The 15,931-nt window shown below is 35.3% G+C and overlaps 2 protein-coding genes across 2 annotated transcripts in view; one reads left to right on the top strand and one right to left on the bottom strand.

Annotated features, from left to right (window-relative positions):
- Positions 1–15,767, top strand: LOC135686817 (protein FAM47E-like). Its single transcript, XM_065203167.2, has 14 exons — positions 1–158; positions 661–817; positions 1,786–1,895; positions 2,596–2,707; positions 4,415–4,489; positions 4,689–4,739; positions 5,250–5,284; positions 5,776–5,896; positions 7,764–7,817; positions 8,518–8,586; positions 8,932–9,051; positions 9,309–9,470; positions 12,407–12,484; positions 12,819–15,767. Exons 1-14 carry the CDS (start codon positions 88–90, stop codon positions 12,975–12,977), a joined length of 1,374 nt encoding a protein of 457 aa, XP_065059239.2. The 5' UTR covers positions 1–87; the 3' UTR covers positions 12,978–15,767.
- The window catches only part of LOC135686815 (NF-X1-type zinc finger protein NFXL1), a 15,891-nt gene continuing 12,969 nt past the window's right edge, over positions 13,010–15,931 (bottom strand). The window contains exons 17-22 of the mRNA XM_065203162.2: positions 15,661–15,792; positions 15,437–15,527; positions 15,153–15,228; positions 14,502–14,682; positions 14,045–14,185; positions 13,010–13,322 (exon numbers count right to left, since the gene is read on the bottom strand). Of these exons, the coding sequence (XP_065059234.2) occupies positions 13,161–13,322; positions 14,045–14,185; positions 14,502–14,682; positions 15,153–15,228; positions 15,437–15,527; positions 15,661–15,792 (783 nt within the window). The 3' untranslated portion in view covers positions 13,010–13,160. The remainder of the gene's footprint in view (positions 13,323–14,044; positions 14,186–14,501; positions 14,683–15,152; positions 15,229–15,436; positions 15,528–15,660; positions 15,793–15,931) is intronic.

Genomic DNA, 15,931 nt, shown 5'->3' with positions numbered 1-15,931 from the left:
TTGATAACTTTTGCCCAGACTTCCTTGTTCATCTGAAAATTTGGCCTATGCTCGCAAACTTCCCGGCTACTAAGAAAGAAAAAACCTATGGCGGAAAGCAAATATGACTTGCTTTTGGTTCCAACCAAAGATAAAAGCCGTATAAGACATCAACCTTGGTAAGCGAAATTCCTAATCAAACATGCTTGTTTGATTGTGTGAAGATAAAGTGGAATGAAACGACAAGAAATTTCTTGAATTTTATATGCATGACATTTACAAATGAAACATGCTTGTAGATCAGGACCATCTTCTTATTGTTGAATTTTTAACTTGAATGAGGTGAGAAAAAAACTTTGGTGACGATGCATTTATTCCTAGAGCTGCCTGTATTGTATAATTAGCTATACACTTTTGTTTTGGAAATACTAGCAAAAAAGTTGTCAACAACCAGAAACTTTTCTGAAAATTGATTGATTTTTTAAAGTGCCAAATTTAGCTATATTAAGCGTTTAACGTCCATGTAAATGCATTTTGTAAATAGATAAGATGTTTCTTTGATATTTTGTGACATTGGATTTGCATTGTTTTTATTTTTTCATTGATGTATTACCATTTAAAATTTTTTTAGGGTTAGGTCTTAAAGTGTGTCTTAAAGTGTGTCAAATTTGTGTCTTAAAGGTACAAGGAACGGCTACAAACAAAATACTGCAAACCTGTAAATAAGAAAGACTGGAAGCCAAGACTCACTGCATCATCATGGACATTTATTAAAGATGGACTTGATGATTTCCGTGATGGAAAGCCACCTCCTGTCAACTCAGACCTTGTCATTAAAGTAAATCTTTTGGCTCCTTTCTATGAAATGACAATATTTTGATTTACAAATTTTCCAAATATTTTTTAACAACAGTACAATATATTTATTAGCACCATCAATTTTGATGAGCATACAATAAAGGAATACAGATATATCTAATCTATATTTGTTTGTATCTAAATAAGTTTTTAAAACTTTGAAAATGGCACAAAATAGTGGAAACATAGGCACACTCTTTGGAAAATTATCATGAAAAGGAAGTAGACAATTCATACCCAGGTGTGAATTTAATAAAACTTTAGAAGAAGAGTGACATTTTATTGCTTTTTTAGATGCATTTGATAATATGCTCCAAAATTTGGTCCTATTTCTATCTGGGAAAAAGTTTGGTGCAGAAAAATGCCCATTTTATTTAAAAAAATTGCAGATTGGCAACATTTCATCAAAATTTGAAAGTCAAACAAAAAAGGCCATAGCCAATTTTTTCCACTCTGTAGCCTCGTGTGGTCTAACTCTATATAACTAAAGTCTTGCTCCCATCCATTCAAAAGAGTTATACTTCTACCCAAAACAAATAATTTTTTGTGAATTTTTGTGCCAATGTGAAGCTCAGTATGTAGGATGCACTTAAGGCAGCAATACTGAGTAAGTCAATAGAATGTTCCAATAAAATTTCGCAATTGGTCAAAATTTGCTCACAATACAAATTTACCTAAACACATAGTTGGGCAGGCAAGGCTGTCTTTTCAATTAGGAGTTTTAGAATCTGTTTACAAATGACCATTTAATAGTTAAAGTTTAAAAATAAGAACAATTATTTGCTATTGGCTTTCACATTTACGTTGTTAGTTTGCTTCTATTAGATTTATTATTTTCTAGATTTTTTCTAGACACACTTCATAGAGAAAACTTTTAAGATCAATTTATATGACAATGATTGAAATTTTTTAAGGCATTTCCTGTTGAATATTATCTTTATTTTACAGGGATCAAAGGGCTTAGAACCTAATCTCTTTGGAATTGATTCTGACTGTCAAAGAAAGCCAAAACAAATGATTGCTAAGCATTTGCCAAAAGAAGAAGTTGTTTATCAAAAGTAAGCGAAACCTATATCAAATTCATGAAGAATTGGCTCTGAAATGTAACAAGTCCATATTCTTACATTCATGGTAAAAACAACAAAACCTATAATTCTTAATTTTTGAAGGGTTCTGAGTCAGGTACCCTGATATATCCACAAAGCAATTTTTCTGCTATTCTTTGTTAGGTCTCCTTTTGCATTGCCAAATTTTGTATCATCAGATATTAGTTGAAAATGTGATGTGTAACAGCTGTGACTGGACAAAAATCATGCATAAATTTCCTGCGAGGATGTAATGATAAAAGAAGAAAGGGTCAGTCATGTTCTAAAAACCATAATGATGTGTCATCAGTTTTATGAAAGCATAAGCTACATTTAAAAAACCTTAAACAAGTTTACTATCGCTTCAAAATCATTTCATGAAGACCAGATACATCTTTATAACAAAGATCCTCAAGACAGATGAAAAACTGTAAACTTTTATCAAATAAGAATGAACACCCATCCAGTCACATGATTGGATGGGTATTCATGCACTGTGTAACAGTATCATATATCTTTACAAAGACAAAAAAATTGTCCTTTAATGATACATTGAATGTTGTCTAATATGAATAAATTTTTGCTTATAATTTGCTCAATTTTATGGAATTCTTTGCAATCTTAATTTTATTGTGAAACAAAGGCAAAGCAAGTTTTTGTATTCAAATTGAAGGCAATTGCCACAGCAATACAGAAGAAGGAAAAGGATTGAAGACATTGAAAAAGCCCTTCTGGAACATCCACTTGCTTTATTCCCCCACTTTGAAGAATCAGTTCCACCAGAGGTACACATACAAATCTAATTTTTTCTCCATCTTCTCATAACTTGCTGTTTTGATTTGGAAATCGCTAAGACTGAAAAAGTCAAATCAATTTCCACCTTGATAATGATTTTTTAAAATAATTCTGTTGCTCAAAGAATAATTTGGTTGAATAGAATTAATGATCTTATCAAGAAATATAGAACAAGCTTACATGCTTTGGTGTCAAGTATGTCATTTTCTGCCCTGTTCAAAACCACCCTGTTCTACCAAATGCATAGAAACCAGGGGGCATAGCTGGGCACATGTCCTCCTAAAATTTTAACCAGGAGGCATAGAGGCTCCAGGCCTCTCCGGAAAAATATCAACACGGGCTATAATAAACCCTTGCCAGTTTGGCTGCATGGGCTATTTAGTTCTTGCAGACCCTTGCAGAACTGTTGTTAATTGTTTATATTTGAGTATTTACAAAGGCAAAAATACATTACCTTGCCAACACCTTAAGAATTTCACCTTAAGAAGGCATTTTTGTGTGTTTTACTACCTTTGAACTTGTATTGCCACAACTTAAAATGAGACAAAAGAGCAACATAACTTTTTTGGAATATAGCAAAGTTTTGTTAGGTTTTGCTGGTCAAATGAGGCTTTTTTGGGAATGCCTAGTTTATATGTTGTGACTTGAAAAGAAATTGTTTTGTATTTGACAGCATGGTGTAACATTTCTCACTTTAATCATTCGTAGCATTAATCAAGCTATATGTTATTCCTTTTGTGGGAACACATTTCCTATTCCATTGCGAGTTTTAGCAGATAAGTTTGTTGATATTTGCTTTATAAGGAAATGGAAATCCCCTATTTATAATGCCATTTGATAAACACATAGACGTGTAAGGCCTATTTCTCTTTATTTACTATCACCCTGATATTTAGAGGTAAATAGTACAAACATTGGGAAGCTAAACTGCGCAGATTAAATGAGAACATTGGTTTCAAGAACTACGCAGGTAAAAAATGCCCATGCAAATTCATTATGTGCAGGCATGGGGCACATGTCCTTCTGATTTCACCAGGAGGTATAGAGGGAATATGTCATTCTAATTTTCACCAGGAGGTATAGAGGGGCACATGTCATTCTAATTTTCACCAGGAGGTATAGAGGGGCACATGTCCTTCTAATTTTCACCAGGAGGTATAGAGGGGCACATGTCATTCTAATTTTCACCAGGAGGTATAGAGGGGCACATGTCCTTCTAATTTTCACCAGGAGGTATAGAGGGGCAGATGTCATTCTAATTTTCACCAGGAAGCATAGAGGGGAGATGTCCTTCTAATTTTCACCAGGAAGCATAGAGGGGAGATGTCATTCTAATTTTCACCAGGGGGACATAGAGGGGCACATATCCTTCTATTTTTCAGAAACTTAGTTGAAGTGCCTATTTGCAGCTCATAGATGTGTCTTTATTTTTCCTACTTATGCCCTCCTCATTTTTTGAATTGCTTATGACCTTTATATGACAATTGTTCTATGTACCAAACATTGAACTTTGTTACAGAATCATTAATTTTGTACATTTGCTTTTTCCAGTGTTATTTATTCAAAGTCTCAAATATGTATTTTATAAAATAATATTGTCCTGCTTAAATAAACATTAAGCTTAGCTGTGGCTGGATTTATTATTATTACACAACATGTTACACATTCATAATCTTAATTCTATTTCATGTTTCAAGCTTTTTGAAGAAATAGTGGAGCTATTGGATCCAGCAATGAACTTGGCAGACGAAGAGTCCCAGTCAGCACAGAGAGTATGTGCCTTCTTGCAAAATTGATGCGAGTTTTTAGTTTTATTTGATAACAACCTAATTTCAGTTGTGTAGCCTTTTTTGTTTAGTACATTTTTTACTGATTTTTTGATACTCAAATTCAGGATTTTTTTATGAGATCATTTAATAACTTGCTGTTTGGTGTATCATTATTGCTTAATTTCCTCTTTATCAATTGCAGTCTGAACTGGGTGGGCAGGATTCAAAGTCAACTACTTCAGATATTTTTGAGGTATGCAAAAATGAGTTTTTCAATATAATTTTAATTATTCTACTTTGTTCCACTGCTTTGAATTCTTCAATACAAAAAAACTATAACAAAGGTTATACAAGATGTTTAAAAAAATATAACTTTGTAACCTTGAAGAGTTGATACGAGACATTCATAGAAAGTAGTCATTCAGATAGGCCCCAGCTGGGTTTTTTCATTTTGTAATCGGTATAAAACTTTTATATATGCATTTAATTTTCTCGCATGAGTTATCTATTCTGATTGAAAACAGTGCTTTATATGCAATAGCACAGAGCAATTGATACAGTAGAGGTTGGGCTAAAAATAAGACATGTTCGCTGTTACTTCAAGTTTCATCCAGACAGATTGTAGTCTGGTTGATAAGTGAATAAGCATGAAACTTGGAGTAGCAGGGAACATGTCTCATTTTTCTCAAACTTCTACTCTGTACATCATTTAATTTTGTATACTATTTGTTGAAATTAATCATGATCTTTGTTGTCATTTTAGGCAGGAAGGTCGTTCTCAAGAGAACTTTGTTCCGGGTTAGTTGTGATCAAATTTAGATTGAAAAATTAAGAAACTAGTAAATATCATTAAATACCAAATAAACAGAGCCAGAAAACCTTTGTATTCAGAATTTGATACCATACGAGGCAATGAAAAGTACATGAGTGAATGCTGTTTGATGGATGCTTTCAAAATAAGAAAAAAAAATAAAAAATAAGAATAATTTTGCTTTCAAAGTCCTAATTGGTCTTAATTATGGAAGTATTTTTCATTGTTATTTTCCTTTTCCATTTCATCTTTGTATCAAGTGAGAGCAAGAAACATCTTCTGTTTTCATTACACAGTTTTATTGTTACAAAATATGTAGATGTAGAAAAGTGATATACACATCTTCTACAAACATATGCAATATTATTATCCAAAATAAAATCAACACAAAGCTATAAACATCAGATGGATCTTGCTCTTCTTATTCTAGAAAAAAACTGAGAAAAGGTAAACATTCTTCCTGTTGTTCTCTCTCTAGATATAGAGATGCTATAGAAACAGCTAAGAAAAATCAATATAAATGGCTACAAGAACAAGTTGAAGTAAATCGAGAGGAGCGCATCAGAGCAATGAAAAAGAGACAGGAGTCCCCTACCCAGGTATAAGATACACACAAATTTTATCATCCTAAACATACATTATTTCTATTACTTCTATTTCTCTCTGTTTTTCTTTCATTTTTGAATGTGTAAGGCTTTAGCTACTGATAACCCCTTTTGACAATTCTGCTAGTGTCATTGACTTCTTCTTCTTCCTTCTTCCTTCTTCCTTCTTCCTTCTTCTTCTTCTTCTTCTTCTTCTTCTCCTTCTCCTTCATCATCTTCTTCTTTCTTTTTCTTCTTCTTTTTCTTCTTCTTCTTCTTCTTCTTCTTCTTCTTTCTTTTTCTTCTTTTTCTTCTTTCTTTTTCTTCTTCTTCTTCTTCTTCCTCTTCTTCTTCTTCTTCTTTCTTTTTCTTCTTCTTCTTCTTCTTCTTCGTCTTCTTCTTCTTCTTCCTCTTCTTCTTCTTCTTTTTCTTCTTCTTCTTCTTCTTCTTCTTCTTCTTCTCCTTCTTCATCTTCTTCTCCTTCTTCATCTTCTTCTTCTCCTTCGAAGTGCCCTGTCTGCAGACGTTGGCGATCATGATCTTCCAATTTTTCCTGCTCCTTGCTAGATGTAAAATCCCACTTGTAGTTATGTCGTTTCTCCAGTTGTTTGTTATTTGCACTCTTCAATTTTTCAAATAAGTCATCCATTGTCGTTCTCTGTCTTTCTTTCCCTGTATTCTTCCCGTTAGTACCGGGCTCTCCAACTTCTCTTTCCTTACTACATGTCCCAAGAATTCCAATTGCTTTCTTCGGACTGTCTTCAACAGCTTCCTTTCCGTGCCTACTCTTCCCAACTCCTCTTCGTTTGAAACATGGTCAGTCCACGAAACTCTAAGCATTCTTCTTAGGAGCCACTGCCATTTCTGCAGCTTGCAGCCTCTTCGTCATTTCGTCTGACATTGTCCAGCATTCACACCCATATAGCAGAGTAGGTGTTACATAGCATTGCAGTACTTTCATTTCTGTTGGCAATGATATTTTCTGGTGTTTCAAAATCGAATGCTTCCTTGGCTATTCCAATTCTACGCTTTATTTCAGCGTCACATTTACCATTCCCAGTAATATCGCTTCCCAAGTAATTAAACTTGTTTACCCGTTGGATTCGTTCATTCCCAATGAATAGGCTGCACTTAGGACTTTGTTTCTTGCTGACTACCATGCACAGAGTCTTTTTATGATTTATTTCTAATCCCTTTTCCTTGCCTTCAGTCACTACCTTTTCCAAGAGATCCTGTAGTCCTTTTTGTGTGCTTGCAATAAGAGTAGAGTCATCTGAAAAACTTATATTGTTCAATTTGTGCCCACCGACAACGATTCTCTTAAAGTCTTCTAGTTCTTCTTGAAGATCTTCTCTGTGTATAGAATAAACAGGACTGGGGAGAAAACGCATCCCTGCCTTACACCTATTTTTGATCTTGGCATATCTACTCAGATCCTTGTCGATGCGCATACAAGCCAGCATTTCTGCAGTAATCTCGTCAGGTCGAGCTGCCTCGTCCTTTTTCATTTTCTTTAGTGCTGACTCTGTTTCTGATTTTAGAATATTGGCTTATTTCCTCTATCTTCTTTGAGCAACTCTTCTGAATACTCCGTCCATCTTTCCAACACGTTTTCTTTCTCCGTAATGATTTTATCATCTTTGGGTTGTATGCACCCAGATGGAGCTGAAGATCTGCAGCCACTGATTTCTTTGATCTTTTGGCACATTTTCGCTGGATCTCTTCGTCTGTGTTGTTCTATCTCTTCGCATTCTGCATTGAATCATTTACTAGTATTCCATCAATTTTAGAAGAGTTTATTAGATCTCTTCCTAATTTTCTATACTCTATTTTCTGTAACCTTAGTTATCAAATTATTTCAGCATTTTCATAATAATTACAGGAAACTGGTATTGATGATGTCACAAAAGAGTTTTGTGATTGGGTTAGAAATTTGGTAAGCTGATAGTGTCTTTTTTCCTAATTGCATTGGTGTGTAGAACAGGACAGTTCTAAGAGTTAATTTAGTGTTCCACCAGTGTTAATTTAGTGAACAATCATCAGATAGTTGTTTCAATAAATGCTTCTTAATCGTTGTTTAAATTACTTCAATAACCTCAGAAGCAGCTTTCAGTGAAGATGTATAATTGAGATTTATAATGATGAAGTTTTAAAACTTAATAGCTTTGTCAGTCAGACATTTCTTGTCACTTTTCAAAAAATAGAAGGAAATTAACCAGCCTCTTCAATAAAAGCCAGTTCTTGGCAGCAATAATTAAACTACAAATTAAGTACAAATTTTGCCTTATTCATTCTTTTTTGGCAACCAAAATTACTGCCAGTTTGACACTAAAGTTCAAGGGCTAGCATTATTCTTGACACAAAATGCATTCTAACAATAGTCAAGATCAAATAAAAACAGTAGCACACCTTAAAAGTTTGTTTTGAGAATAAATTTCATTTTTTCTTGACACCTTTCCCATAGAGATGATCTTATCTCAGTAATTATTCAATTTTTCCTGCATTTACGGTAGACTTAGGAGTCAGAATTGCTTTGCCAAATTTAATTTAAATGTTTTTTCTTTATGCAAATTTCTCAATTTCTTTCATAATTTCTATTGAAACTTTCAATTGAATTACTTTCTGTATTTACAAAGGGTGGCAAAACGAACAATATTGAAGAATCTACGATCTATAGCCTTTTTGCAAGTGGCTATGAAACAAAGGTAAAATTCAGAAATTTGGAATTTTAGAATAGCAGTCTTACCAGTGATGGGAATTTTGCTTTTTGAATGGGGCAAGGAGAGTGAGCTTTTCAATTAGCTTGCTTGTGCTTTTCCTTGTTAACTTCATAGATGAAAATATCTACTTTGCAATAGAAATTTAATGCATATCTAATGGGAACAGAAAATACTTCAACTGCTGCAAACCTGTCATTATTTTTGCAATTCAATCTTCTTCCCATGCCAATAGCTTCAATTTGTGAATTCTTGTAAATGTCTTGTAAATTTTTGCAGTATAGCTAGTTGCTCCCCCTTGTACCAAATCTGAAGGTATTCATCTTTACACAGCCGGCACTTTCAGTTCCTATTCATGTTGTTGAATTGACAAATGTTCCACCAGAGCTGAGAACTGGAAATATCGCCCCAACCAAGGATGGTTCAAAAGAGAAAATAAAGAGAAACGAGGAGGTATATTTTTCGTTTTTTTCATCGCTATTCAAAAGCATGTGATGCGAACTCCATGCATGGCCTTTCATTTTGAAAACGCAGTGATTTATTGTTTTTGTTTCATGCACCAGTTAACTAAATAACCCTTTTGGGTCTCTTTGGATTTTATCTGAGATTCGCCAGTTCCCTTGTGCTTGTGTACTATATATAATGTTGATTTATCAGCAACTGCTTTTCTCCTTTTGACTTGATATGAAATTATTTCGAATCTTTTACAGCCTGAAACGAAATACACGCCAAGTTGGGTAAAAAAGTACCACTCGCCTTGGTATCTTGACCCGAAAAAATGGTCAAGCGATGTTCCACCGACGGGGCTGCAAGATCCGAAAGAAAGCAAAGAACAAAAAATGACTGAATCAAAACAGAAAAGCAAAGACCTAGTAAGCAATTTCAGTGCAATCTGCTGCCCTTTTGTGTATTTAAGCCAAGTTTTAACTGCGGGCATGTCCTACCTGGACCGCAAAAGTTTCTTGAAATGTTTTAGGGCCACACCCTTTTGCAGACAGCTTCTAGACATTTCTGTCAATATGAATGGCATATACACTTAATTTCAAAAAGTATTGCACCTGTTCAACGAATAAATAAAACAACAGTTTTGTAAACAACATAGTCAATTAAATTTTTGAATTTTATTTCGTGGAGCAGCAATTTAAAGCATTAGGCATCAATTTAAAATTTTAAAAGCAATCAAAAAAACCTCAAACTACGGGCAAGAGTTTTAATTTAGAATCTGTAAACAGTTACTTTTTAACATGTAAACAATGTTGACCTCTTATTCCACAGTCTCGAGGCTTTGAACCTATGCGAGCCTTGCTATAATTTTATCAAACCTTTTATAACAAGTTCTGATAACTACAGCCGTTTTTATGACGACTATATCAATGCGATTGAGGCACTTGAGTTAGCCTGTTTATTGCTGCAACATTTGGTTTTTTCATTCAATGAGGAGATGAAATGTTGTTTTGAGCAATCTTTAGCATTGTTTGGTCGTTAAACAACATTGCAATAGATTGACGAAGATTGACTTGTCGATTTGTGACACATTTAGTATGTTGAATTATGTTGCAATATACATATTCTTTCACGAAGTGGCCTCTGCCATTAGGCCCGTTGCTGCAGCAAAATTTTCTGACAAAGACTTAAGCTTATTCTTTAATAACAGCGAATGAAATAACATTTGTTAGGCATCAAAGCATGAAGTTAGTATCTCTGAGTTTATTTTAACCAAATCTCTCAAACGTTTGTGCCAGGATAAGTTTTTTATTGCAAATATTTCACAGGTATCATCAAAGCTCAATTTTCGTGTTTTCGCAATCGTCGAAAATGTTAGAAATAGGAAAAACTCAAGAGTCTTTCCGTAAATTATAACTTTATTACAATACCTTGATAAATTTTCTATTATTTTGCAACTGATCAGTCATCTTAGAACTTTTATGTACCTTGCTACAACTTTTTGAATTTTAGTTATTTAAAAAAATTTGGCAGCTGTACTTACATTTTCTGGCGGGCGGTGCAATTTTTTTCGAACGTTAGTTTTGCAACATTTTGGTAGATTACGAAAGCATAGCGGTCAAATCTTTGATTGGCTGAGAGCTCTGTTCGCTGCCATGTTCTAAGCCAATCAGCACACAGGATTTTCACAACAAAACCGCCTCGCAGCTAGAATTAGGCCCATTTTCGCCATTTCAGCGTGTTTTTACCACATTGTCTACAAAAAACATTGCATGCCTCTACAAAGCGAATTTTCACTTTATATTTTGTCCAGTTCATCATCATGCGTTGCTATTTAACCTATATTGGCGCCACTGTTCGATCGTAAAGAATAATATAAAAAAACACCTCGCAAATGATCGGTAAATTTCGTGTCGAGATTCAGGTTAATTAGGTTTTTACCTCTCCCCACCCAAAACGCTATAGACATTTCACATTTAGACAGAATCAATTATATACTTACCTTAAATATAGGAATGGTTCATAATCCCGTCAAAGATGCACTCACTGTTCAGCCTTAGATTCGGCGGGGATCGCCAATTTAATTATCACAACGGGTACGAAGGCTCTCATATTCACCCTCGAAATCAATAAATGTATCTTTGTCCTCTGGAATCAAAATCTGCTTCATAAAAGTGAAAAATTTTCAGCAACAGCCCAAAGTAATTTCAATCATGATTGTCCAGACAATTGACCATTATTACTAATTTTATGTGATGAAAATGGCGAATACACTCACGCGGTAAGACTGGGATCTAATAAAATTTGAAAACGGCGGGAAAATCAATTTAGAAAAATTGACGAAAACCCATCCTTGAAATTTTCCCGCCGTTTTCAAATTTTATTAGATCCCAGTCTTACCGCGTGAGTGTATTCGCCATTTTCATCACATAAAATTAGTAATAATGGTCAATTGTCTGGACAATCATGATTGAAATTACTTTGGGCTGTTGCTGAAAAATTTTCACTTTTATGAAACAAATTTTGATTCCAGAGGACAAAGATACATTTATTGATTTCGAGGGTGAATATGAGAGCCTTCGTACCCGTTGTGATAATTAAATTGGCGATCCCCGCCGAATCTAAGGCTGAACAGTGAGTGCATCTTTGACGGGATTATGAACCATTCTTATATTTAAGGTAAGTATATAATTGATTTTGTCTAAATGTGAAATGTCTATAGCGTTTTGGGTGGGGAGAGGTAAAAACCTAATTAACCTGAATCTCGACACGAAATTTACCGATCATTTGCGAGGTGTTTTTTTATATTATTCTTTGCGATCGAACAGTGGCGCCAATATAGGTTAAATAGCAACGCATGATGATGAACTGGACAAAATATAAAGTGGAAATTCGCTTTGTAGAGGCATGCAATGTTTTTTGTAGACAATGTGGTAAAAACACGCTGAAATGGCGAAAATGGGCCTAATTCTAGCTGCGAGGCGGTTTTGTTGTGAAAATCCTGTGTGCTGATTGGCTTAGAACATGGCAGCGAACAGAGCTCTCAGCCAATCAAAGATTTGACCGCTATGCTGATTACGAATAGCCAGCCTTTCTTACTTCATTCCCGGATGTTACCAACAATGTTGTCAATCGAATTTGCCAACAAAATATGTCTATGATTAACTTACTTGAATAGGAACAAAATCAGGTGGTTATTTTGCTTTTGTGATTTAACTGATATGACTCTAGGGACCAACTCTGACACCTACCATAGTTAGGGGAAGCGTGGGGAATTAAACCTTCGAGTTTATACTTAGTCTAGCCTTATTTGCGATAAAAGTAAAAAAATGTTTTTGTGATGTGATACCCATTTTAATTCTAGGAAAAAGTTCTTGCTTCTTTGCACGGTGCTAGAGCATTTAAGGATTTTGTTGATACCAAAAAGACAAGGAGACCTGAGGTAAGTGCTTATATCATGATGCTTATATCATGATGCGATAGTGGTAATTGTATTGCAAACACCCCCTGCAGAAATAGTTCAATCTGTTATGAGTGACGGGCAGGTGTAAGGCATGTTATCAGTGATGCGTCCTTATAAAATGTTTTTATTCCATATCACGTTGACCACATTTAGATAAAAGTGGGTAATTAACCCCCGCCCCCTCTTAGTGCTCTGAACCCCAATTAAAAACATATGGAAAATTAACCCTCTATGAAATTATGTTCAAAAACTGCTCTATGATTTTGAGTCTCGTAATTTTCCAGTAATTACGACGAATAATTGTCCTTCGCAGTTCCTGGAATCCGTTGCTAAGCACCAAGAAGAGATAGCAGCAGAGGCATCCAAAGCGCAAGAAGAATCGAATGGAAAACTCGGACCAAGAGAACAAAGAGCCAGGACGTTTTCTCAGAGGACAACGACACCAAAATCGAGAACAGCAACGTTTGATTAAGCCTTCATTTCTAGAAATTGATTTATCTCGAAATCTTTTACAACCGATCATCGCAATAATGTACATTGTAAATATGTTAATAGGTCTTTGGAATACAAATGGTGTCCTTCTTACATACAAATAACTTGGCAACAATTTTGTAATCATTCATCAACAGTAGCAATGAAGTAATCATTCAGAATTCTAAAATAATAAAATTGCCAAAACTGAAATAAACGCAACAATAATGGCAATCAAAATGAAGAAAGTGCGTCTTGACAAAATTTGCTTTTCATCTTCGATCTTGGTGTTCTTCGGTTTTCTTTTCCGGCCGCCCATTTTCCTTTCAAAGCACTCAACTTCCTCCTAAGACATAAATCAAATTGTTCAGTTTTAACAAGTTGCAAAGTAGAAACATGTCGAAATCTGACTAATTCGAGTTAAATGTCACGAGTTGAGTTTGATGGTGGGGCAACGTTTGGAAATAAAAAAATGCTAATTAATTAAGAAAACAAATTACAGTCATATTGCAGTAATTTCTCTATTGAAAGTTCTCGATTAATTTGAGGAGTCAGGTTTTCGAACTGTGAAATAGGATATGCAAAAAACCACCAGACGGTCTGTGGGAGACAATACATCTATATTTTTGCAAATATGAAACGTTGTCACTTGGCCGTGTAGTTTGGCAAATCTCTTGCCATGTTGGTTTGAGATGGACTGAGTATGGCAGGTTCTCTTTTCAATCCTAACGTGTCATCTTTTGGCTCATTTATTCGTATTTGTGCTGATTGAAGATATTCATCCCGCCAAAATCGCACCAGCCAATTGAAACAGCCTTTACGGACAGCCTTTTGTGACGTCGGTTAGAGAGAACCTAGCTAGCATTAAAGCTAGCATAATCATTCATATGACGGAACCTAAATTGGGTTTCACATACATGTATGCAAAATGACAAGACCAAGGAGCCATCCCTTGCTCCAAGAGCCAATTCCGCACTGCTTCCCCATATATCAACAAGGACATATCAGACTGCTTCCCCATATGTCATACCAATTACATGACTATACAAATCAAAGTCTTCAATCAACCTGCTGCTTTTTCAGTTCTTCCGCTTTCATTTCTGCAGCCTTTTTCTCCTCCTCTTTCTTTATTTCATTTCGAATTTCTTCACATTTATCATCACATTCTAATGACGAAATCCCATACTGGGCATCCTTGCAGCGCTGGTCCTACGATTTAAAAAGAAAAGTTTCCCATTTGCATCAATAATAAAATATAAGACTTCAAAGGATTTTGGTCAGAATTAAGAATCTTTGGACGACATGTATTAGATTGCAGGCTTAGAATGCAGGCATGTGTCCTAGGATAAGGTATTAGTTAATTTAATTTATTTTCGAACCGTTTCCCGTTATAAAGGATGTTCGCATTAAGCGGTTTTGTTTCTGCTTACAATTTTACATCCAGCCAATACAGTTAGGAACTTAAGAGTAATTATGCATTTACATTTAGATGCCATTAAGGGTACGCAGCATGAATCCTACTTGCCTTTTTTATTCTTCTGCAAGAACAAAACAGCTTTACTTTCTGGCTGCATGTTTCAGGCTTAGGACAATCTCCTGGGTGGCAAATTTTAGGGCAGCGGTGACTGCATTCTAATGACTTCGGGCATCGATTTTGACACGACTTGGCCGCTTCCTCTTCTTCACCATCCTTAGAGGCAAGTGCACTGTCGAAGAGAAACGATGATGTGTCACTAATTTAAAAATAGTCTCTAACCGACGACTAAAACCGATTTAATTCAAAATTTGCAACCAAGCAATCTTGGATTTAGACCTGAAAGCGCAGCTTGATAATTAAGTAGAAAATGACTACGATGCCAAAGAGAGACATATTTTCGTAATTCATTTTCGACATAAGGCTTTTATCCAATTGATGACAAATCAGTAACAAGAATTGGCATAGTGAGGAATTGACATAAACAGCGAGGCAAGACTAATGGCAAAACAGAAATACAAAAAGATGGCTCTCTTTGTCGCTGTGCTGTTTTTTTTGTCTTTCAAGAAAACACAAAACTAGATAGTGTTTCATGGTTTCGAACGAAATTCAAACGAAATTACATATTTTCAGAAATTGGCAGCCTTCAAATATTCTTTGTGTTAATGTAATTGGGAAGCAACAAAAGCATATTGAACATACAAGCACTTGATCTCCATCATGATAAGTCCACAATGGCAGCTGGTACGAGCATACTTCACACAGGGCGGACAGTCACCTAAAATCAAACAAGTCAAATTTCATGTCAAAATCTACTGACAATTAAAGGCGCACATTAAAGGAGCAGAGGTCTCTTTTTGTTCATTTGGCAAATATCGGCAAACAGCATCGGGTTAAGGTCAAGCGTCAACGCTATCCTCTACACCATTGTCAAACGAAAATATAAATCTGCCTTTTTGTAACGATGCAAAGCTTTAAACAATTACCTGGGTGGCACGGTCTACTACAGCTGTGAGTGCATTCCGTTGGTCTCGGTTTGAGGCACGGCTTTTCACAAGAGAGGCAGTCACTGCCCGCCTGTAATACAAGGTTGCGCGGTTAAAAAGGGAAGAGAATGAAAGAAAAAAGCTTATCAAATGCAATTTTTCTCAACTTACATATCAGGTAATTGACAAATAAACTGAGCAATATCGAAAACTGAGAATTTTACCTCTGTATCCGAGGGTGCGTTGACAACAACATGACACTCGCGTTCACAGTGATGATTCCCACAAACCAGTCTTCTACCACATCGGCGCTTACACGAGAACGGCTTGTCTTCCGAGCAAGGAAAAGTGGACACCTAAAAAGAAAAACCTTGAATTGTGATATTCTGCTGACGGCGAGAGAAACGAAGAGGCAAGAGTAATTATATAAGCGAGATAAAATGAAGCATCTCTCCGCCGCATCTCTCCTAAATACGTGATGCTTGGCGATCATCA

This window comes from Rhopilema esculentum, chromosome 6, assembly GCF_057945365.1.
Source record: "Rhopilema esculentum isolate cy_ngs chromosome 6, ASM5794536v1, whole genome shotgun sequence".
Taxonomy (NCBI): Eukaryota; Metazoa; Cnidaria; class Scyphozoa; order Rhizostomeae; family Rhizostomatidae; genus Rhopilema; species Rhopilema esculentum.
This window is presented reverse-complemented; position numbering and strand designations above follow the sequence as displayed.